Source organism: Haliotis asinina, chromosome 5 (assembly GCF_037392515.1).
Source record: "Haliotis asinina isolate JCU_RB_2024 chromosome 5, JCU_Hal_asi_v2, whole genome shotgun sequence".
In the NCBI taxonomy this organism is placed as follows: Eukaryota; Metazoa; Mollusca; class Gastropoda; order Lepetellida; family Haliotidae; genus Haliotis; species Haliotis asinina.
In genome coordinates, this window is record NC_090284.1 from 57,878,660 (window position 1) to 57,904,953 (window position 26,294).

Here is a 26,294-nt window from a genome sequence, read left to right on the forward strand (position 1 = left end):
TATCGATTGATATCATAGGCAAGTAATTTGCTTCAAGAATATTTTCAATGTATCAAAAACACCATCCATGCTGCGTTTACGACTCCATCAATCTGGGAAACTTTTGCCTCCCTTGTCTTGAGGAAACCAGTAAAGAATCGGTCCTTGTTTCTTTGGTTCCCTAGGGACTCTAGGAACCGGAAGCTAAAGGTCGTGTTTTACAGAAATCTAAAAAGACCCCAGGCGGGGTAAGGTAATATCATCTGCTGTGCGTCCGGTATAGATGGTTTCGCTCAACAGAGGTAACTGAGCGTTAACCCTCCTCCAGCTGCGATGGTGTAGCATTGAAATGTAATAAATGCTGTCATTTGAGTTCATCGTTTTGTGGGAACTTGCTGAAACAGAACAGCTGGACAAAAACAGCAATGGAATTATATTACAGTCACGTGTACTTTGATGATGTCTTGGGGTTTTTTTTGGGGGGTGTTGTTTTCTTGTTTTTGTTTTAGCGATTTTCATATCATTATTGTTTCTCAGTCGATGTTGTGAGGGTTTAGTATTGTTAAGACATTTTCTGCAAAAACACAAAGTGTTTCTAAGATACATATTACTTAATGATTGTCAAAATTGTCACTGACCGAGGTACATCGTGGTGCATGTGGAAGAATAGGGGGCGTGGTGGGCGAACTAGCTAAAGCGTCAAGCTTGAGATCCAGGGAGCTTGAGGTGTCCGGCTGATATAACTCCGTCGAACTCAAGAAAAAACTGGTTTCCGTAACGTTTGTTCAGTACTGCCATGGCCATTATGACAGTCTACAATTGGCACCATCGCTCCGTGGAACCAGTCAGAGTGCGTTGCATTAAGAAGTTTTAAGAATACTCATCCACCTAGGAACTGGTTCCTCGGGCGAATAATGGGGACATATAAATCAGTCCACTTTTGTCAGGGCTGAAATCGGACCAAATGCTGATATAACTGCAACAATATTGTTAAGGAAGACAGTTTTAGGACAGTCCCATGTTAGACCCAACAACCACAAATATTGTGTCATAAGTAATTATACCACGTGTTTCTAGACGAACAATTACGTTTGTGATGGGTGGCAAGATGGCTGCTTACATCATTTGCAAACACCGACTGTCAGCTGTATTTAAAATATAACTACGGGTATTTGATTTGTTGTATTGTGTTCCCCATTTGCTTCACATAATGTACATGCCGTTCTATATTATTCAAACATATTTCTGTAGCACATCAACCTCACCTGAGACCATTTCTGGTATACCATGCCGTGATATTGCTGGACTATTGCTCAAAGTGGAGATAAATTCACTCACTCATCACTCAACCTCGTCCGGGACCCGTGAAGGTAAGGGGTAGAATAGGCCTTCAGCAACCCATGCTTGCCATACAAGGCGACTGTGCTTGTTGTAAGAGGAGACTATTGCGGGATCGGGTGGTCAGGCTCGTTCACTTGGTTGGCACATGTCATCGGTTCCCAAATGCGCCGATCGATGCTCATGCTGTTGATCATTGGATTGTCTTGCCCAGACTCGGCTGTTTACAGATTGCCGCCAAATAACTGGAATATTGCTGAGTGCGGCGTAAAACTAATCTCACTCACTCAATTTCACCCGAACGATGTTATCCAAAGATAATGTTTTCCCTTACGTGTGATCGCGGGTTGTCGTAAACCCAGGCACTTGTTAATGGGCAGGATTAGCGTGTTTCACTTTCCCTCACGTTAGTTTAACCTGTTTCATAAGACAACAAGTTCCAGCTCAATTGTTTATTTCTAGAATTTAATCAGTTTGAGAATCGCATTACAAGAACTCGCGCACCACTCATTCCTTTGATGTCATTTCGGAGGCAAATGCCGTGTGCCGGCCAAAAAAGAACTTCATATTCCCAGAGGTAAGCATTTGATCCTGGTTTGATTGGAAATAAATGGTTGTTGTCTGGCTAGTGAGTTTAGAGTGAGATGTCTGTATGCTGTTCATGCTGACACCACCAGAAAAATCAATAGCTGCTGAGGAACCGGTGGCATTGCGCATCCAAACATTCTTACAAACATCCAAACATTCCTACAAACATCCAAACATTCATACCAACAGCTTCAAATCTCGGAATACTGTTTTGTATGGTCTGTTTCCCCGAAATCCCCTTTCCCATACATGCTTCAATCATTCAGACTTGGAGGAGGTGTAACTGAGAATTTCAGAATTACAAAGTGCCCCTGATAGCTTAATTAGAAACGCTTTCCTTCCACTTTGTTTGTTGAATTCATCCATTGACACAATTGGAACCCGGTGCGAAATCCTCTACCAACTGCAACTGATTGGATTGTGGAGAAGTTTCAATTGGCCGTGAAAAGGTCTGACTGAGTAATGACATTTTAGCTTGTTATGCAATGAAACGATTTAAATAATAGCTAAGTGAGTTATTTGAACAACATGGATCAATTGCACGGGGTTATTTATACCTGAGTTAGTAAGTCAGTTTAGCTTTACGCCGTTTTATCAATATGTCAGTATATCACGTCAGGAGACACCAGACGTGGGCTTCACATGAGGGGAATCGAACCCGCGTCTTCACCGTGACGGCCGGACGCTTTTACTGCTAGACTACTCCACAGCCCTCATCTATACCTGAAATAACATGAGGTCTACATAACTGTCGGTATCAATGTGTCCATATATGTGAAAACGACTGTATGACAGTCAGTGATTAATATATATTGTTGTAGCTTTATTCGATATGTGGTTCATGGGGGTTGGACACCAGTGGTAAAATCACAGGTTTGAGGGTTGAGCGGTAGGATTTGTAGGTTTGGGTTGGGGCTGACACACAATAGTATACCTGAAATATTGATGTACAAAAAACGAAGTCAAGTTCACTCATTTGCGCTACCTTTGGCAATGATTAATTCTCCATAGACGCTCTGGATCCGATTTATGAAGGTAAGTGTAATCTCGAGACGGCCTGTCACTTACGTCAACGATTGATGCGTAAATTATTTTCTTATACTTAAACTTCGATTTCGTATACGCAGTCCGATCACGTTTCGATCTCATTTATTGCGACATGATTAACATACCGTTTGGGAAAAGGAACGTTTCATTTAACACCGGTCCCCATGAGTAACAGCAATCACACTTTGTGTAGTTGAGTAATTATTCATGGGAACCCTATGTAAACTGTTTCCCGGCTGATTGCAGTCTGGGCGCAGATGTCTCCCAAACTGGCATTGGTCAGGATGCCACGTACGTCATTTGGTCAACAGTCAATAGATTGTATATATTCAGAGTGCCACTTTGTACACTCAAGGACGTCAACTGTGTCGAATGTGCGTCTGATTTGTGAAGATCCGGGTTAGAATAGGTCTTCAGCAACCAATGTTTGTCGTAAGAGGCCACTAACGGGATCGCATGGTCAGGCTCGCAGACTTGTATGACACATGTCATCGTATCCCAGCTGCGTAGATGCTCATGCTGTGGATTACTGGATGGTCTGGTCGTAACCCCAGTATTTTCAGACATCACCCAATAGCTGGGCCTAGATTTTCGAAGCTGTCTTAGCGATAAACTAGTCCTAGTTAGTGTTCACGTGTGGTAAATTCTAGGCCCTAGAATATAGCTGAGAACCTAACTCACTCACTAACCCAATGTTCTGGCTCATTTCGTCTTTGTTTTGATATATTGTTTTGCTGATTGTTCACATTAATTTGCGTTTAGGATTACGACTTGGTGGTTTCAAGGCTAAACAGACCTTTACACAAATGCATGCCTGTTATAATCAGTTCTAGGTCTGTCAGCACAATACCCGAGCTGATGGGTGTGGCTGAAGTGGCAAAGGTCTCAGACCGTGATCACTAATTAAGTCGCGATGTGACTGACATATGTTTTAAAAGTGGCGTTGAACAGGCGTTAAACCACTCACTTTAAATTTCTTAGTACCATATGTCCCTGTCTACATGACTGCCCCATGCAAAGCCTTTTGTTGATTTATTCCAGAGCCTAGTGAAAATCGTTTAAAATGAATCTTTATTAATTAAAACTGTTTACCTATATGTATTTTTAATGATAAACTTCAGGACCGCACCATTCTATGATGGTTACGTGCTATAGACATATTTATATCGATATACGTGTATATTTGTGTTGCACCGTGTATGTACAATCATATACTTCGAGTTACTGGAGTGTAACTTCTGCATCCACGTCAGTGCAGAGGTCGATGGGAAATGGTATCAGTCATAGTTGTGACGATGTCTCGCGTCCTCTTTAAAAGACGATACCGGAGCAAGGATTTCATCCCTGATTCGTGAAGACGGCTTCCATTCTTGGTCCATGAAAAAGACTTTCACCTATATTCTTGATGAATGAAGAAGAGCTTTATCATCTAAGTTCTTCATAGTATACATGTGTACGCGGGTGAACTATGAATAGCGAGTGGCCTCTCATAAACGACGGGTATCGACGTCCGTTGAAAAATAAGCGCCAAGGCGCTTATTAGAGGAAATACGGTACTTTTATGAAATGTTCGTTTGTCTAGGATAACTAAGTAACTAAACAACTGACTAAACAACTATCTAACATCTGTATATGTATAGCGCCAATATCCAACTCAGCTCAGTTGCTCAAAGAATCTTTGATATTTTCCTCCATCAGTGGATGTCAACGACACATCGTATTAACCGTAGGCGGATCCAGAAAGGGGTGGGGGTGGTGTGTGCAAGGGTGTGCCCCCGTCCCCTGCTTTGTTGAAAGTTTATTAAATGACCATTGACAGCGGGTAAAAGTGAAGTGTTTGTTCCCTCTTTCTCAAGAGTGCGGACCCCCTATATGAAAAAGCTGTATTTGGCTCTGTTGTCAATCTCAACTCAGTCACTTCACCTGCAACTACCACAGAATTGAATCTTGTATTGAATCGACAACACTTTGAAAACTGGGTTTGGAAAGCGTCTTCACAATTAGCTCCTAAGATCTCTAATTTCAGTACAATGTGTTATTTGTTACCAGACCTCCAGTACACCCAACACAGTAATAAACCATAAACTCCATGTTTCACACCATATGGTAACAACCTTAACATTTACAAAGTTATTTAAAAAATATCAACGCTGGCTTTCGTTTTGTGTTGAGACATAATACAGAGAATATATATGTGAACAATATCTCCGTACATGTACGGTGGAGTGATAATGACATTTCACTGTCGACTAGCGCCACCTGGTGTTAGTCTGCTGTGTACACGGCGCTGTTGTTAGTCTTCTGGGAAACCGCAGGACTGAAGCTCGAGTTACACACGACTGAAACTCGAGTTACACGAGTTCCCTAAAGCTTACTTCTCATGTGTCGATACGTGCTGACTCTTATGACTGTAAGCGCACCAAGATCTTAAGTCTCAAATCTCCCCTCTTCTGATAACCATGGTTACGTCACAATCATTTAATAACATGAGCAATGTGATTGTGGAACGTGATCCAAAGCCCTGCCAACCAATCAGATCAGCTGAAGAAAAAACAAAGCGCTGATGACCTATTTTTCCAGGGGGAAATCCCCCGAGTTGATCTCAGATGTTCGACCAATATCTTTCATTGTGGTCTGCGAACCTTCCCAGCAGACGACAGAGCACCGAGACGCCCGCCAGTATTCGAAATGCTTGTAATCTCGGCACATCAATAAATATCTGACAGCGCGTGTCAGCCACTAAGGCGCGGGGCACCGCGGAATTGTCAAACTGTTGCTTCTCTGCTCGAATGCAACAGGCGAATACAGCGGTCGGTGAATACACTGTTCGTCTTCCAGGTGCTCCACCACATCTTAACGTGGCGTCCAGAGAGGATTCAATCTGGAAGTACCTGTTATGTAGTGCCTTGTTTCCATGACTATGGCTTATGAGATGAGTCCTCTCATTAATCATTGTCACAGTCACTGGAGATTTTGACCAATTAGCGCTATTTAGATTTATACACAGACTGTGGATTAAACAACCTGAGGCGCTGAGGAGTCACTGTGATTGCAGCATGTGGATAGGGTGTGATCAATACAATTCTCTGGAAACTTCAACGGTCATCGAAGTCAACATACATGTTTGATAGTGAAATACTCATATCGACCACTTGACCTGATGGTCAGATCTTCACGTGGACCTACCTGTAATTACCACGGCAACAGGTGGGATGATAGTGGATTGACTTTTACAGTTATTAACATTGCCTCGTTGATATAAGGTACCTGGATCTAAGTGGAAGTACTTCAAGGACGGTCACCATGAATCCTGTGTGCTGCCAGATACTGTAAGGAGCGGGATTGTTTACTTTCTTCAATAGTGTCTGTGTGTGTGTGTGTGTGTGTGTGTGTGTGTGTGTGTGTGAGTGCGCACGCACGCGCGTGTGTGTGTGTGTAATAGCGATTGTCACAACATATTTGTGTAAAAAAAATAATTTCAACTTTTGCAAACAATATCACAACTATATGGATGGGTAATTCTGGTATTTGTAGACACCAAATTTATCTCTAGTGATAGATTTGGAAATATTTCCAGGCACAAAAGAGATTGAGAACTTTAAGAGTTGAAATGTATTATACAGGAATGTGTCGTTAGATATATTTGATCACGTCGGTAAAAACCAAACCGAAGTTGTTGTCCTCCGTAGAATGAACTGAATAAGGGTGTTCAGTGTTTCAAATTTACAGTTATAGTGTAATCCCATGATTTCACAGGATTTCTTTCACTGCCGGTTTGTTTGGTTCATATGATCAATTCTAACCGTTCATTCTTCCAGCAGACCGTGGAGAAGCTACCTTCAGACCGATAACGGCCCAGTAAGTGTATCACCCGAGCTCCGACGAAGCGGGTGTTTCTGTTGGCGAGTCCCGGATACCGACTCCAAGATGGCCCTCATTGAACAAGGGAACAGTGCTCCTCCAGAAAACTGCCACCGACTGGTTATCCTGGGCTCGTCTAAAGTCGGCAAGACGTCCATAGTCTCTCGGTTCTTGTACAGTAAGTTTGACGATAACTATACACCAACTATTGAAGACTTCCACAGGAAGATCTACCGGATAAAAGGCAACCCCTATCGTCTTGATATTTTGGATACTTCTGGCAACCATCCTTTCCCTGCAATGAGAAGGCTGTCGTTAATAACAGGTAGGCCTAATTCGGGTATACACTTCGCAGTTTCAGCTTTCCAATGTTTGTCATTCCTGATTAATAAGGATTTGTATCAGAAGTGTGATTTTGTTTCCACCTGCTGTTCTTGGTTGAAGGCAAGCAAGGATAAATATGTTAAGTTTATGCCGGGTCAGTTTATGACGTCTGTATGTTGTTGATGTTTTAACTCGAACTTTGTTCAAGGCTTTTGTATTTTGATAGTTTGATCATTTGTATTTTGACTTTAAATGTAACGAACATACTTGAAAAGTGCTTTTGGCACAATGAGTCTCTTATATTGATCTGTATCCTGCACATGTATTGACAATTACCAATGATCATTTATATGTGCATATAAAGTTGACGGACATTTGCTTCGTAAATATACAGATTCTGCATGTTTATGAATGTATGCGCACCAGAATTCCTATTTCACTTTTTAACACGCGACACGTGCCATCATTAGCTAGCACCTACATTTGTTTCGAGCAGTGTGACTTTTAAAGAAATGTGCGCTGAAAAAGTAACCGTCCCGAATTCTGCAATGTGTAGTTTTCGTAGTCAATTGATTTTTGTTGGCGAGTAGATCGTCCTCTGTATATGTAATGGGCAGTCTAGGTAATGTCACGACTGTGTGTAATGATGGAAAATGATTACATCTGATAGTATGGTAATCCTGCATGCATACATACGAGGGACAGTTTCCGTACACAAATGTCTCTGTGAATCAGCAGATTGTGGAAAAGACGCCCGATTACATCGACCAACTCGTCCAATATCATCTTCTTTAGTTGAATGTGCGTCTGGGAAGGCATCAATTCATGCATTGAGTCTGCCATCCACTGTCGTCGTTTTTCTTGTTTGTTCTTGAGTCGCGCTCTGCCTAACTTGCATATTCAGTGACTGCTACTTCCCAGCTGGTTGTTGAGTGTGTGAGAGACTGGGTTGGTGAGTGAGTCAGATGGGTTTAACGCTGGAGTGGAACAGAATTCAAACTCTGTCAAGGTTGGAGGAAAGCAAGAAGTGACGCGGATCACAGACGTTTTCCAATTTCATGAAACCAGAGGTGTTCTACTTAAATGCCTAGAAGCATAAATTGGCGAGCCAGATCACAGACTTCTGGCTGGCACAAGAAACCCAGTTCTGCGTTACGATTTGTGGCTCCCTAGAAAACTGACCCTTCCCTACCCCCGTCAAATAAGAACCCTCAGAATAGTCTATTACTGCGTCCTTGTATAGGTTTATGCGGTAAACATGTGCTCAGATATGTCCCGAGTCTTCGATGTCCATCTCAGGAGATAAGATGACCATGTGCTCTTCGTCACCAAATGCCTTCTTTGTTTGACGGCAAAATTACAACGGACCTTGTTTTCTCGCACGACACAAATAATTAATTCTTCTGGTACGATGGTCCTGTTATAAGATGGCGTTTATAACGTTGGTAGCGGAGAGTATTTGGATTGGTACAAGTGTCCGGCAGCTGGGACACTTCCTTCCCGTCCCACACTGGAGTACATGTGACAGTTTGTTCGAAATGTTACTCTGTAGGATGTGATGTGAATGTTAAGTATTTTCTATACCTTCTTACCCAGACTGAAGCTGGTTTTATAGTGCTAGCTCACTGAAATACCATGCCGCAGTTAAGCACGACACCCACCTGAGACACATGATACTGACTCCGAGCCGTCTAGTCCTTGTTGTACACTGTAATGCCGTGCGCAAGGCAGGGACCCGCTAGTACCATATTTTACGTCTTTTTCTGATCTGATTTCTTCACCAGAGAGGCAGTCTAAAATGTTGGGAAATGTTAGTCAACCCAAGATTTAAGAACATGTGCAAGCTCCTGTGGTTTAAATAGTTCCGAACACTGCGTAAACCAGCGTGATTCAGCACCTTCCATTTGCTTAGCGATCCATGGACGGAACCACTACATTGTGGTTCCGTAGGATCTGTTGCAGGAAGATCCTTCTTCTCAAGGAGTTCACATCTAGAGCTGCAACCGAAAACTCAATAAGATATCCTTGCCAATACAGCTACAAATAAGAGGACATTGTTGCACACCTTTGCAGCAATGTGATATGGAGCGGTCTTTGGGATCATTTCTAACCTATATGGGTCGAGTGACAAACTATCTTCTGTTTGTGCCGATGCGAAAGAATGGTGTGCCGGCCGACTGCTTTTTGACTGTTTCCAGTCGTGCGGTGACGTTTTACGTTGATTTCTGTTAGTCGAAGCACATTTGGGCAACCGAGAGTACACCTAGCACGGATGCCCACACGCGAGGGCACATACACACATACACACACACACAGAGAGAGAGACAGACACACACACGCACGCAGGCACACACACACACACACACACGCAGGAACACACATGCATTCGTGGTTTCAGATGCATATTCCTTGACCTGTATATTTCATGTGCCAAACATACAAAATTTGATGCTTGGTTGTAGCCCATTAGCCATACGCCCATTTCTCATACGACCACAAGTCATACGAAACGGACCGGATTAATTAAGACAACGAGGGTCATTCTCCCTACGATTCTTGTGTAAAATCAGAACTGCTGAAGAAATGTTTATGTATGTATCTTTGTTATAAAAGTAAATAATAGCTGATTTTTAGAATTTCTGTTTGTGATCATTTCATACGGGTCATCCCATTGCCTACAGAAGTATGCTATAATGGTTCATATGTAAAAGCAATCAAACATGATATGCGTTTAGTCTTTGGGGTTTTTTTGTTGTTGTTTTTTTTTTATTCAATTTTATTTAATTTTATATATATATTTTTTTCTTGTCAGGTAAGATGCGTACTGTTGTTACACGGGACGACAGTAACAACTTGGTAGTTCACAATGTAAGATTCAGAGTCTGAAATGACCGCTTGTTTTGCGTGCGATGTAATCATATCGTAACTACTGTCAACTTCAGAACCCTCCAAATGCCTGACGTAATTAAGTGCAAGCGTCATGAGAAATATGACATGTGACTGGCGGATCGATTGTGTGATTGCACATCTACGCAGAATGATTGATTGCTAAGCCACACGAATAGACGGCCAGCTCCAAACACAAGGACATTAGATTTCTGGTAAAAAAGATTAATTGCTTCGTATTAAACCACCATTGTCTTGTGTAGCATCGTGTGTTCACGTAATTATGATAGAAGTTGATTATGATCTCAGTTGAAATCGACAATCGATGTTTGCGGCATTGACAGTATCAATTATGTGATTGCAAAATCCTACAATGTGAAGGACGCACATATATTCTTTCAAATAAGAAACGCATAACCGAAATATTTAGTCCTATATTTGCACGCTTATGTAGTGCACTAACGCAACCGTTTCATTAGTTGATAGAGCTGTATAGCGATTCCTATAATTCTGTCTGGAAAATGGCAACGGTACCAAATTTCAATAAGAATTTCCATCAAAATTGTGGTAATTATATATGACACATAACTGACAATGGCTTTATACGAAAGGTCCAACATCAATAATCGTTTTGATAATCGATTATTGGAAATGGGAATATGTCGAGCCTGGATGTTGACTATCGCCGCAGAAAGCCTTATAGCCCATTCAAGGTATAACTGAACATCATATCTCATTTATTGAATCGGCATACCCGCCTCAAATCAATCCAGTATCATGATAAGACATTTGATATCAAGAGTCACTTCCCCTGCTGGGGCTTGCGACATCCGGGTCTTTCATCCTCGTCACCTGCTACTGAACCTGTCTTTGTCCCTGAATTGAGACGTCTGCATCGCGTGCAATGAAGCATCACAGTATTGACATGGACTCTTGGGTCCCTTGGGTGAACCTTGGTTCAGTGGTGAATCACTATATTCTTATCCGATGCCGAGGTGAAACACGTGAAAATGGTGGACATAATGAGCGACAGATGTGTGACGTGAAGAGCACCATATCCGACGTGCAGGCATGACGTGGCGGAGACGGCAACGGACAAGAAGCAAGAGTCTGTATTTGATCTTCGTCAGCAGAACGAGTGACCGTCAGCATGATAAGTTTCAGCCTTGTATCAATCAAACTGAATGCATTACGCGGGAACAGAATGTGAAGATATAGTTATTAGTGTACAGAGCATATAGACAACATGTGGATAATATGAGTAATAAGTAAGGATATCGTATGTTGGCAAAGAGTAAAGCAATGTAAAGTGACAAACTTTAAGATAAAGTAACGAGTGCATCTAACATAGAGAACAATCATTATGTGACGGACACATTTATACTGATGCTTTCACAATGTGATGGACACCTCCATGCTGATGCTTTCACAAAGTGACGGACACCTTCATATTGATATTTTCACAATCTGATGGACACATTCATACTGATGCGTTCACAATGTGACGGACACCTTCATATTGATATTTTCACAATCTGACGGACACATTTATACTTATGCTTTCACAATGTGATGGACACCTCCATACTGATGCTTTCGCAATATGACGGACACCTTCATATTGAGATTTTCACAATCTGAAGGACACATTCATACTGATGTGTTCACAATGTGATGAACACCTTCATACTGATACTTATACAATCAGATGGGCACTTTCATATTGGTACTTTCACAATATGACGGACACATTCATATTGATACTTTCACAATGTGACGGATACCTTCATAATGATATTTTCACAATGTGACGGATACCTTCATACTGATACTTTCAAAATGATTGACACCTTCATACTGATACTCTCACAATTTGATGAACACCTTAAGGCTTACCCTTTCACAATATGACTAACACCTTCATAGTGATACTTTCACAATGCGATGGGCAACTTCATATTGGTACTTTCACAATATGACGGACACATTCATACTGATACTTTCACAGTCTGATGGACACCTTCATACTGATACGTTCACAATGTGACGGGCGACTTCACACTGATACTTTCACTATCAGGTGGACATCTTCATATTGATACTTTCACAATGTCATGGACACCTTCTGATATTTTCACGGTATGATGAACATCATCATATTGCTATTTTCACACTTTTATTACCACTTTCACAATGTCATTGACCCCTTTTCATAAAATTATATATATTCACAGTCTCAGCAAGAGTGGAAGGTATCCGAAATGACTGTTATTTGTACATATAGATTTGGAAAGAAACATCAATTCTAGCTATGCCCAGACGCTGCATCCGGCACTGTCTTTACAATGTGATTCAAACACGCCAGGGTTTCTTCAACAGTGCACAGGTGTTCTTGGAGAGTTATTAATACATATAAAGCTGTAAGCAACCTGTTCGTGATATATGAGCGCTATGAAAGGTAAGTAGAAGAAAACAGGATGCATCATGTTGCGTCTGCAAACTCAGAAGAGAGACTACTTAATAGGACTTTCTGATGTGGTTAGGTCAAACATCAGTCCAACCTAGAATAAGAGAACCATTTTTCTCTAACTTAATAGACATTGCTTAGTGTTAATCTATTGCATATATAGATGCTTTGTTTGTTATTCCGTCGGAGTCTTAAAAATTCGGAGGCATGTGTGTGCCGTGGTCAAGGAGTCACGATTACTTGTGCACAGCTAGGTCCCTTGAATATCCATGGTTTAGGGATCGAATTCCGTTTCGCCACGACTTTTCAGATGTGTCGGCGCCAAACCTATGTCCATTGTATTCATGAGAAACATCACTAGGGATTTTCTTCAACGTTTAACAGACACACTATGATTAAAATCGACGATAAACCCAATCACTCATTGAAAAACACAGATCAGTATTTCACGATGCCCTTGTTTCCAACCCAAAGACTCGTGCAGTGATGTATTGTGTTTACTTCTTACCAGCCCTAGTGGAGATCCGAATTAAATATTAGACTTCAGAAACATAATGACTATATCGTAGGAGACAAAACATGTAGCTCGTTGACTTCGGTTATTTCATTTTATCATATATAATTTATTAGCTCGATGATCATGACATCAATCACTACTCAGGTACGGACTCGATTAGCTCCCCTCCCATAAAGCTAGGAATTTCCTGAGTACAGCTGAATGTTTTGTAGTTAAACAATCTTCTTCAGTTAATGTATTGTTCAAGTCCTTTTGGTTGGTCAGTAGTCCAGTCTCTTTCTTCGTTAGGGGCGGTGATCAAAGCATTCGCTTGTAACGCCGGGGTTCGATTCCCCACATGGGAAACCCGTTACTTCTGTTCATCGCTGTTATATTGCTGGAATATTGTTAAGAGCACCGTAAACTAAACTCACTCACTCACTCACCCACTGTTTGTTCGTCCAGTTATATCAACAATTCCGTGTTCCCATGTTTTTCACTGAGTCGTTTTCACAAAACAGAAAAAATCTGAGTTACATTCGTTTACCAAGTGCTCTTATGAAAAACGTCAACTCCTTTTGAAAATGTGTATTTAATTTCACATGCGGTTCAATATTTTTGTTGCATCCAAAATGCGCAAAAACTCGATAATAATTAGTTCCCCATGACTTCCAGTTAGCTGTAAACTTAGTATTAAATTCAAATGTAGCTGTCACATGTCAATATCAATCTGTAGCTTTTGAAGTCATGTCCGGAGAATACTGCGTACTTCATTATATTGGAACGGTTAATTTGAAAATAATTAGAATTCATACAGGGGCCATGCAGTGTGTTGTGTTATTGTACCAGAGGCCTGCAGCGTCACAGAGAAGTCAGAAATGATTACAGCCGTAACATGGAAATAAATACCTCATCGACGTCTTCATTGGATTTAGGGAGCGTTAGATTTAATAAACCCTACAGAAGACTCAATATTATGCATTAACTGGACAGTTAATCACTTTGGCATTATAATGGCGGAAACAACATTGATGCCGACAGAAGGCCTGGAGCCAACCATACAATCATGCATCTATATTGGTCATTATCTAAGTTGTAACCTGTCCAAATGAAGGTGAATGCCCATTGCTTAATTCTTCGGCCATGCCATATTAAGCAATAAACGTCAACTTGGTGATATAGGTTTCGACGTCGCTTGACGTCATTCTGACGTAGATAAGTGAGTGGTCTCCTCTGCATCAACATCTTAAGTCACTCATGTCGTTGACGAATGCTGTATTTGATTTAGGGATGAAAATGCCCTGCCCATGGTGTTCGTGGCTTCATTTGGATGAAATATATCAAGTTGATGTCTCATGTAATATTAATTATTAAAGAGGAACCTGTAAGTTTCGATCTTCATATTCGACGAGTGAGGTGGGAAAGCTTACTTTAATCAAAGGGGAATTATTTCACATGTATACTCGTCATGCTGTGGCATATAGACTCTTGGTCCGCTGTAGGTCACTGTTAAGAGAGAATGGACACATCAGGCATTCATGAGCTTCGCTCCTTGCAACTTTCTTCAGCATCTCTGTCATCGATTGAATAAATCGAATACAAAGACCCAACTGATTAAAGGGGGTGAACGGATCATGGAAACCTTGAAAATATGTAACGCATTAAGTTCTTCTTTCAGTTCCATATGAAGGTTCTTAATCCGCACCTTTTGATCATGACCGTCAGTTATTGTCTAACCCGTTCCAAGATCTGATTTAATGTGTGAAATTTAATACTTCTAAATAGAGCATGCTCTTTCAAAATAAATTTACCGTTGCTTAAAAGGTTCCAATATTCAGTTGTTTCTTCAAAGTTCCAGTTGTCGGTATTTTTCTTCAAGGTTCCAGTATTCAGTAGTTTCTTCAATTTTACAATATTCAGTAGTTTCTTCAAGGTTCCAATATTCAGTAGTTTCTTCAAGGTTCCAATATTCAGTAGTTTCTTCAAGGTTCCAATATTCAGTAGTTTCTTCAAGGCTCCAATATTCAGTTGTTTCTTCAAGGTTCCAGTTTTCGGTATTTTTCTTCAAGGTTCCAGTATTCAGTAGTTCCTTCAAGGCTCCAATATTCAGTTGTTTCTTCAAGGTTCCAGTTTTCGGTATTTTTCTTCAAGGTTCCAATATTTAGTAGTTTCTTCAAGGCTCCAATATTCAGTAGTTTCTTCAAGGTACCAATATTCAGCAGTTTCTTCAAAGTTCCAGTATTCAGTAGTTTCTTCAAGGTTCCAGTTTTCGGTATTTTTCTTCAAGGTACCAATATTCAGTAGTTTCTTCAAAGTTCCAGTATTCAGTAGTTTCTTCAAGGTTTCAGTATTCAGTAGTTTCTTCAAGGTTGCAGTATTTAGTAGTGTCTTCAAGGTTCCAGTATTCAGTAGTTTCTTCAAGGTTCCAATATTCAGTTGTTTCTTCAAGGTTCCAGTATCCAGTAGTTCCTTCAAGGTTCCAGTATTCAGTAGTTCCTTCAAGGCTCCAATATTCAGTTGTTTGTTCAAGGTTCCAGTATTCAGTAGTTCCTTCAAGGTTCCAGTATTCAGTAGTTTCTTCAAGGCTCCAATATTCAGTTGTTTCTTCAAGGTTCCAATATTCAGTAGTTTCTTCAAGGTTGCAGTATTTAGTAGTGTCTTCAAGGTTCCAATATTCAGTAGTTCCTTCAAGGCTCCAATATTCAGTAGTTTCTTCAAGGTTCCAGTTTTCGGTATTTTTCTTCAAGGTTCCAGTATTCAGTAGTTTCTTCAAGGCTCCAATGTTCAGTAGTTTCTTCAAGGTACCAATATTCAGCAGTTTCTTCAAAGTTCCAGTATTCAGTAGTTTCTTCAAGGCTCCAATATTCAGTAGTTTCTTCAAGGTACCAATATTCAGCAGTTTCTTCAAAGTTCCAGTATTCAGTAGTTTCTTCAAGGTTCCAGTATTCAGTAGTTTCTTCAAGGTTGCAGTATTTAGTAGTGTCTTCAAGGTTCCAGTATTCAGTAGTTTCTTCAAGGTTCCAATATTCAGTAGTTTCTTCAAGGTTCCAGTATTCAGTAGTTTCTTCAAAGTTCCAATATTCAGTAGTTTCTTCAAGGTTCCAGTATTCAGTAGTTTCTTCAAAGTTCCAATATTCAGCTGTTTTACACAGTGAAATGTGATTCTGTTTTGTGACTTGTACAGTACAGTATTTCACCGTCAAAAAAACTGAATTTGTATTTGCTACGTGCCACCGGTGGGACAGGATAAGCTTACCTTTTTGTGGACGCCTTGCCCACATGGCCAAAGACGTTAGCCCCGTCAGCAAGCTGACTGTGCAAGGATGTCATCTATGGGGTCTCTCCACACTTTAACGATCATGATTAAGGAATTCATGCTTATTGTTAACCGCATTATCACAAATGACATGAACAGACAGTCGAAATGATGTTGGGAGCACTTGAATCAGGTCTCAGTGACAGCGAACTAGACCGAGCTGAGAGCCTCTTTAAAATTCTGACTCGAAGCTGATTACTATGTCAGAATTCCAGGTCGATATTTACTGTTTGCGTCGGAACATGACTCTTAATATGACTTGAAGCTGGCGTATGACGTTGTCTTGTCATATTGTAACGGTTGCAATGTTAACGTTACATCATGGAAACCTGTATTATATATATATATATATACATATATATATATATATATATATATATATATATATATATATATATATATATATATATATATATATATATATATATATATATATATATATATATGTGTGTGTGTGTGTGTGTGTGTGTATATATATATATATATATATATATATATATATATATATATATATGTGTGTGTGTGTGTGTGTGTGTATATATATATATATATATATATGTATATATGCATAAAAATATTTACCATACCATTTTTTCTTCAAGACATGCAGCAATTCTTTTCAACACATATTTACATACACACATCATTTAATAGCAGACCCTGATTTATTTTAAGGGACAATTCCCATGATAAATAATACGTTACTTGCTCCAGCTATTCGTTTCAAGACCATGAAAAAAACAGTAGCCTAGTTTTGAGACATCGCAAAGCAGGAACTTAACAAGACCAGCTGGTAAAAGTCAACGCCAGGGACTAATCCGACCCAATTATCTACCAAAGCAGATTCCAAAGTACGCGGTGAAGTGTATGTCTATAATCTTTGTTTGAATTCCCGGTAATGTAGCTTGGATGAGTTGCATAAGCCTACGGGTAGGATGTCACGTGATGTATCATGGGAAACGCCCATCTATGTTCGTATTGTTTTCGTTCATAGGATGGTAGTATTAAGATAGATCATGAATAGCTCTCTGAAACTTTTTGGAATTACAGAATAAATGTTTTTATTAAATGAATAAAGCTTGTCAGAAAGAGCACATATCAGTCAGTATCTTTCAATATTGTGGCAAATTACGACAAGGTGAGAGAGTTTACATCCAGCCTAATATTATAATGACGTGTATGAAAACTGATGAGCACAGCTTGGTGTGACCTATTTGACCATTGGTCATAAGCAAGAGAGTCAAGGCAATTTGAACTGCAAACGCCGGCATGATTTTCAGACGCAAACAGACGCAAGCAATGCTTTCTGTAACAGTGGTATCAATAAGTGTGTATTTCAATACAGTTCAATACACTGGTCAGTGACATTGATCAACAGTGCACAACGGAAGTGCCCCAGTTTTCCAGCAGGATCCTTGACCTAGAATTTTTTGTCCTACAGTTAGTTGTTGGGTGACCAGTATTGATGTTCTCAGCTGTCATTTTGTCGGTATTCTGATGTCAAAAGAAATCCATTTCATAGATATTGTGTGACATGTGTTATTTGAAGACACGACACATGGTCAGTGTCAGGTGATCGATAAACGAACGTAGACGGTGAATTTGTAACAAACACGATTCTCCATGTTTCACTTTTTGCATCCTTGCTTAGCCGTTTATATCCTGGCTTTACTTTTTTATGTTCTTGCTTAGCTTTCTTATATTCTGCCTTTACTTTTATATCCTTGCTTTACTTTTTATATCCTTGCTTTGCGTTTTATGTCCTTACTTCATTGTTGTTTTTAAAGTGTTTGTAGAATCCCGTAGCAGCATGGAAAAGATTAGCATTAACTGAGACGATGAGGTTTGTGTCATGATGCAACAGACGAATCGATAGTTTCATTTTCCACAATCTTTCTAGAAAAGTGATTAATGGAGACAGGAGTAGATTAGACGCCAGCTCAACCAGCCATTAATTATCTGGTCTCTGCATCAGCGGCAGAGACACCTGAGAGTATACGACAAAACACATGTCAACATTAATGTGTTTGGCACGGTACATCCGATTAAAGGATGGTGCGAACGTTCGACGTCAGATAGATATCTTAGCTCCATAAGGATAAGGATCGGGTGAAATGATTTTCACCTAAAGAAATATTTACCTCATGTGTCCATCTTCAGTTTTAACTGAACAAAACCTATCTTTTTATTCAAGCTGTGATAGGATTTTCCAATAAATTCAACCGTACCAGTCCTACAAGGAGAACGTGTTTCTCGCCGTCTACATGAGTTATAAGTCCTTGAAGTGCAATATGAGTGAATGTTACGTCCATTGTTCTTTGAAGTGTATTACTAGCATAACTAATTACCTGACCTGGGGCCCTATTTTTTTTTCAATTTAAAACAATAAATTGTACGTACTTTGATAATCTTCATCATGCCTAATTATACGCGTATTAAATAAAAATGCCCTCGCAGTGTAAACCGTTTAATCACCTTCACCATGGTAGTTATTTAAATAAACACTGCTCGAGCCAAATCCTCGCAGACCTTATTTAAATAATTACGTTTAAGTGTGATTAACATATACGAAAAGACGTATGAAAACTAAGGCTACCCACCTTCCGACATTTTAGCTTAATAAAATTGGAAATTAATTAGGTTGCGTAAGTTGTGGTCTTTCTCGATGTTTTGTTTTTGTTTTGTTAATTTGTTGTTGTTGTTTTGTTTGTTTTTGTAATAGTTTTGGGGTTGTTTTTGTCTTGTTTTTTTTGTGTGTGTTTTTCTTTGTTAGTTTCTTTTGTGTTGTTTTTATTTTAATTTAGTTTTTTTCAGGTGGGGACAATTTGTTGTTGTTTCTGTGTTTGTTTCTGTGTAAGTTTCTTTTCTTTTGTTTTGTTTTTGTTTTTTGTTGGTTTTATTTGTTGTTGTTTTTTTTTAATTTGGTTTGTTTTGGGGGTTTTTCAGGTGGGGAAAAGGTGATTTTATGGGCATATTTTGGATTTGATGTCTCGTCTAACAATTTCACTTTTTGTTAGGGAGTACGGTAGAAGGGCTAGTAGTATGGAGCAAGGTTTTCATTCAAAATCGTAATTTGCTTGGACCCTGACAGTGGTGCTAGGTATCAATTATCTTGTGTCGATTTAATTATTTTCGGGACTCATTCGAAAACAATCACAGTGTCACATATCTATTGGTTCAAACAAATACAATATATGAGTGAATGATGAATTGGGAACCGATGACATGAGTCAAGCAAGCCAGCGAGTCTGACCACCCGATTCCGTTAGTCGCTTCTTACGGCAAGCATGGGTAGAGAAGATCAAAATTCTAACCGAAACCTCCTTGGGCTTTGGAGAGGATGATACATGGACCATGATACACGGACCATGATACACGGACCATGATACACGGACCATGATACATGGACCATATAGACTCACAGGTTATATCACATTAGGAAATTAAACCCAGTTGTTCGTAGAGAAAAACGCCATGAGCATCTTGTACCGCCTTGAGTCATATAGTGAAGACTTGTGGGTAGGTAAATTTTAGATAGGCTTTAGTCTTTTTAGAGTTTTAGTAAGACTGTCCTGTTTTGTTTACTGATGGTCTATGAAGTACTGCAAACACCGTTGTGTCGAAGATGAGCAAAACACCTCGAGTTATCCGAAGTTCAACTCAATGGGGATATGTTTGACTAACAACTGCCACACGGTCACCAAGTCTTTACTTCGAGGCAAGCGTAAGTTGAACACATTCGTTCGACTCAACGATATTCGACTCAGTCTGGGTAGTGAATGAAAATTATACTGAGGGAAAAAATAAGGGATCACATGAGTGTACAAGTATTCCCTTACTTTTTTCCAGGTTTTTTCACAAGCTCTGCGATATAAAGCTTGTGAAAAACTTCGGAAAAAACGAGGAGCAATTCTCCTTTCATGTGATCCCTTATTTTTCTCCCAGAGTATGTTAAAAACGTTATTTTTTAATTTTAACATTAAATCGAATTAAAATTAAGGGACGAAAATAGCACAGACAGTGTCAGAAGTTTATTTCTTTAAGTATTGTACCGACGGTATGAACAATGATTACATCGAATAATAAATGTGAAGATCATGCGAAATTGATTCCTAATGCAATCAGGCTTTATGCGAAAATTATAGGCAGCATTTGTCACACATGCGTTATTATCTGCCATTAATCAACTTGCGTGCAGCTAAATTGCGGAATGAGGTTATATAATAGCCTTTGAGATGCAGTGCTTTGGAGAGGAAAACGTAATTTCAAGTCCCGTATTGCACCACGAGCCTGAATATTCGTTCAATATCTGTACCCATACGTTCAGGTTCTGGCTGAAATATAATGACGCTGTCCTTCATATGCTGAGAGGAGCGAGGAGGTAGCCTAGTGGTTGAAGCGTTCCCTCCTCGCGCCGAACACACGGGCTCCATTCCCCACATGGGCACAATGTGTTGAGTCAGTTTTGATGTCCCCCGCCGTGATATTGCTAAACGCAGCGTAACACCATACCCACTCACTCACATGCCAAGTTTTATGAAAGCAGCGTCATCCTCCTGACTCACTTTTAAACTACACAAAATGGAGTGTCTTCTAATCAGACATTGAAAAGAGACATTAAACATTACACAAACGCTACTCAAAAAATTCAACTGACATACAAAGGAAGTCCCATATTGGTAATGACAACATATACTGCGCTGAATGGATATGTCAGTCGAAAACGACATTGCCTTTAAGCACAATGAGATAAGTATCATATTTCCGTCTCTCCTTGCTAATGATTTTCCCTTCCTTACACACCCTTCCTGTGTATGTGTGTGTGCGCGCGCGCTTTTGATCAAATAACATGTTATTAGTGCGAGTATGAATTATCGGAAAGGCGAAGAGGACTCACTCGTTCTTTGGCAATTTATCAACAAAGTAATAACCGAGATACAATTACCATCCTGGTTTGTTTGCATTTAGGCTTTCATTTGTGGGTTAATGACCACGGATATGGTTTCTGCAAACTGAAGTTCATCATAGTGTCAAATCCGCATGATCAGCTTGTCCGTGTACCTGTGACTCTCCTCTGCCCTTTGTAGTCTTCAATATTAACTCCTCTTTCCAAATAAAAAATCCCCAAACAGTATGATAGAGTAACACAGAAGAAAGGCAAACAAACACACACACACACACACACACACACACACACACACACACACACACACACACACACACATCGAAAAACAAATTTAACTGTGCTCAATCAGTTTACGACATGTAACATCTTACAAGAGGCAATATTCAGAAGCAAAGATCTTCGAAAGCAGTTAATATTCTCATTTCTCAAAAATAAACTGGGCCTTGTTCATTCGACATCTAATAAGAATCGGAAGGCAAATGATTAATTTGATCCGGTCAGTTGACAACGGTTTCCTGTTGTAATCCCAGACGCACCAGTAAAGTACACATGTATGTGTGGTCAAAACACCAGCTGATGTCTTTGATGACATTTCATATATCAATTTCTTCCTTCCAGTCAATATGGCGTTGACAGCTGCCTGCTGGTCTCTACACACAGAGCTGTAATTGGGTGTTTGTGCTTCCTTAATGTGATATATTGTAGTTTAGGGTGAGGCTTTCTGGGCTACGAACACTGGACATGGCTTACAAGGTCACGAGTGATGCATTGCTTCTGGGTTTCCTGGTCTGTCCTAATATATTGTCAAACTGGCGCTTCTAAAGCCAAGTTTTGTGTGGCTTTGCGTGTTAACGATTTTGCCTGTTTTCGCTGCTATGCCTTTGCGGCTTGAGCATCCTTAAAAAGTTCACTTTCTGTCTTAAATTTCGAGTGGTCAATGATTCATGCAATTCGAAAGTCCTTCGTTCTTTCAGAATACGATTTCCCGTAGATAAGCAACACAATGCTTATATTTTTATGTTTCTTTAAATTATCTAAGTTCTTATTCACATTGATTTGACGTTATATACAGACCTGGAAAAAGGATTGATAATACCTTGTTGTCAGACCAGTGAAATGCTCCATCGTTTTATGGAATCGTAATCCTGTCTTTTGATGCATATGTAGCACTGCATTGTCTGTCAAATCCTTGGACAGGAAGAGAAGTTACCAAAGCAGCTGATAATGTCAGTATTGCCTACAGGCAGGACACAAGATGGTAGACGCCGCTCATGTAGTTAACCAGACGTTGTGTCTGTCTTTGAGGAAGTCTGTTCCAGAGTTTGTTCAAATTGGCAAGCTTCCAACGTACTCTGCGTCCAAAATGTTCCAAACATGCTCGTATGACTGACGTCTAGACCTCGTGGAGGCCATAGTTGAGTTGAGATCGCAATCCATCATTACGGGACATGCGATACCTAACGTTGTCATCTGTCGTAGTGAGAAAATGATTGTTCACGACATATGGCACATCTACCCTCTCCATGTTCTCTATCTCAGTACGATTGCCTCCCACAGTAACAAGTTGCCGCTCACATTCGTCATGCACGTGCTCTGCCATATACACTACTCGGGAGAAAACGACTTTCGTCAGGATCCCCGTTACCACGTCCTCTACACTAAGCTAAACGCGAAGCTGTGTATGTCTGGCTTTTAATGGAGGTCATCTCACTGGTCTGTCCTACTGTTTTCAGACGAGTATCGAAGCTAGTCCCTTTTCAACAGCGTACTTGCAGCCAACCATTTAAGTGTACAAATATCATTAGAGTTGTGTCATCTCTGGTAATTCTGCAATCTATCTGTCGACTGTCTGTCCTTCACATCAGCTTCTCGTTGGTGTTTTGGTACCAGCGTACTAATAGTTGTGGGATGTCGCCCAGTTTCTATGTCAATATGTCGCAAAGCCATTTCTGTATTATTCATTTCTTTTAGTGCATACGACCCTTGAAGGTTCCGGGGTAGAATAGGCCTTCAGCAACCAATGCTTGCCATAAAAGGTGACTATGCTTGTCATGAGAGGCGACTAACGGTATCGGGTGATCAGGCTCGCTGACTTGATTGACACATGTCATCGGTTCCCAACTGCGCAGATCGATGCTCATGTTGTCGACCACTGGATTGTCTGGTCCAGACTCGATTATTTACAGACCGCCGCCATATAGCTGAAATATTGCTGAGTGCGGCGTAAAACTAAACTCACTCACTCACTTTTAGTCCATACGTGAAAAGGGGGCACCGTTCTATCAACTGGCGTACACTTCAACGTTTTCCTGAAAATGTAACATGTTGCAATTTTGGTTATTTTAAAATTAATTTGAAAACCATGGTTACGTCTTATGTCATGCAACATGAGCATCCGTTGGGAATATTTGGTCTTTTTGTGAATATTGTCCCTTATGGTAACCGTGTCACTTAAACACAGCTGTGTATTCATTATTCCTACAGTATTTGTTTCATTCTGTTTGCAACCATATTGCGGATTTAGCTAGAAAACGTCTCAACAAATATTGGCTCCAAGAACAAACAGGAAAGCCTGTGCATGACATTGTCACGGAACTCATCTTAAACGTCTGCGTATTGCAAAATAACCAGATATCGACGTGGGCCAAGTGCTTGCAAACAAAATGCCACGCATCTTAGGATATGACTCCCGACAAATTAATATTCCTGGCATGAGGTATTTGGATTCAATTTGTAAGCTCCCGGTTGTATTCCGGATGAACTAATAATTTTTTTCTGGACAGAAGACATTACTTTCTAAGGACACAGAAAGCGGTCGCTGAATATAATATATACACACTCGCCTTTTTATCCACTTCATGAGAATACGTGTTATTGTAACAGTGAGAGCTTCATATTGAATTGAATATGACCTTCAGCTGTTTTACCCACATTGGGGGGAGGGGGGGGGGTCGAACGGCTAGTTCATTATTGTAATCACATTGATGAGACATTAATGCCAACATTCATGTTATGATTGCTATATGATTATCACCTGATCTTTTGTCACATGTAATTTACTGGCCCTGCATATCGACCGTGCACCTTGAACGTATCTTAGCGAAAATAAATGCTTGTTGCCCTAATGGAATACAACAGATCAGGTTTTAAACCTTGCATAATATGATGTAAAACTACAAATGGAAACGATGGGAAAATATCAACTAAGGCTGGACAGGAGGACGGAGGGAAAGATAACTTTATCATTCGCTGAAATGTGTTACCCTTACACTAAACATCTACACGTACATTGCTTTATCAGGAATGACATGGTGTTTATTAAAATCATTTGGGAGTAGTGACACGTCTTCTACGGGATATTATGTTTGAGACGATGTGGCCTAGTGGTTTCGGGAGGATCATGGTCCAATTGGTTTATGTCGGTCCATCATGACATCTACGTTTAGGTCGAAGTGTTATGTGTTTTGTCTGTGGATTTCGACTTACGGATGTATTCCGATTGAAGCAGTCGTTCTTTGGAGTACTTGAAGGAAAGAATACTAAAGGACAGGATATTTATAAGCCACATATCCTAATCACTGAAATGAATATAGATGAATATATCCGATAAGCCGTTTAAGTCAAGACGAGTTTTCCCAGAGTTCCCACTGTCAAGTCGTTATGCCTCATACCGCCACCTATAGAGAACTAGACATGCTATATGTTGTGTCCCTGAACCTCAGGGCAGTTTGATCAAAGCCAGGTAGGATGAAGAACTAAGTCAGACGAGTCAGGATAGTGACATTGTGCGCGTAGACTATACTCATACCAGAGATATGTATAAATTATGCAAATGAATCCCGAACAGCTGCACTTCTTCTCTTGCTATCAACTGACACAAAGGAAGCAAACTGACGTTATTAATTCTGTCTACTTACTTAACCCCGTCTCACCTTTCCCTGATCAGCATGTGACTGTATACATTACACCGTGTTGACATGTTTGGTCTTCAGGTCTATCGGTCGATATATATATATATATATATGTATGCGGTATATATGTCTTTGTACTTTTGCAGATGCCAATTTGCGTGGGGAAATGCTTTAATCGTGTTTTGCTTTTATTATCACGATTTTAATTAATACAGGTGTTTTATTGTCACTTTGGTTGATTGAGGGTTTTTTCACAGCTGCGCTATACGCGCAGGTGCGTTTAGGATTGAGATAGAAATATTGACTGCTAAACAAATATTGACAAGGAAATCAAACAGAATCCTCTGCTGGTGGCAATTTCCCATAACATTTCTGAATCTTCCGCATATTGCAAAATTGCTAGGTGTCGACATGGGCTAAGTGCTGGCAAACAAATACGATCGATCTTAGGATATGACTCACGACTATTCATTTTTGGGTTTTTTTTGTTTGTTTGTTTTTTGTTGTTGTTTTTTGCATGTGGTAATATTCCAGCAATTACTTTCGGACACCAAGAAAGAGATATATATTTGGAATTAAATGAATTCATACACATTAAATGCCTTATGCTTCTGATGTAGTCTTAAGAACTGAGCGTCTCTCGTCACGGCAAGGTGACATGCCTTTATATAAGTGAAATACTACTCATTGCGGCCCTGAACCCAACCCATATTCACTAGTCTGCATAGCAGATCGATTTTCTTTGAAACCAGAACATGTTAAAGTTTATGGCCTTCATTCGTATGTCTCTTTCGAAAAAGCTATGCAAGATCCAGACGTGTGTCTATTTTTTGACAATTAGTTTGGCTTCCCAGTATGTTTTTGTTATTCTAAGTGCTTCTGGTGTGTCAACCAGCGTCCTCTGACAAGGCGTTTCGAACACAATAACCTGATGCTAAAGCATTATTGAATTGAATATAACGAATGTACGTTATAATATTCTGGTGTGGGAAAACGGAACTATTTCGGGGATTAAGCATGCTTGATCGTATTACTATAAACACTAATACTGCCTCGCTTAGGAGAACTTCTCTGAATATCAAATGAAATTTTGCTGGAGTCGCTTTATTGGCTCTTCTGGACGTCTGTGGAACATATAGCATGTTAAAGGTCACATGCAACCAAAAAATCAAACA

At 40.0% G+C, this 26,294-nt stretch overlaps 1 protein-coding gene across 1 annotated transcript in view; it reads left to right on the forward strand.

The window, feature by feature from the left end:
* The first annotated feature begins 6,255 nt into the window (after nucleotides 1-6,255).
* LOC137284203 (GTP-binding protein Rhes-like) overlaps nucleotides 6,256-26,294 on the forward strand; it is a 30,356-nt gene continuing 10,317 nt past the window's right edge. The window contains exons 1-2 of the mRNA XM_067815928.1: nucleotides 6,256-6,281; nucleotides 6,771-7,138. Coding sequence (XP_067672029.1) covers nucleotides 6,256-6,281; nucleotides 6,771-7,138 — 394 coding nt within the window. The remainder of the gene's footprint in view (nucleotides 6,282-6,770; nucleotides 7,139-26,294) is intronic.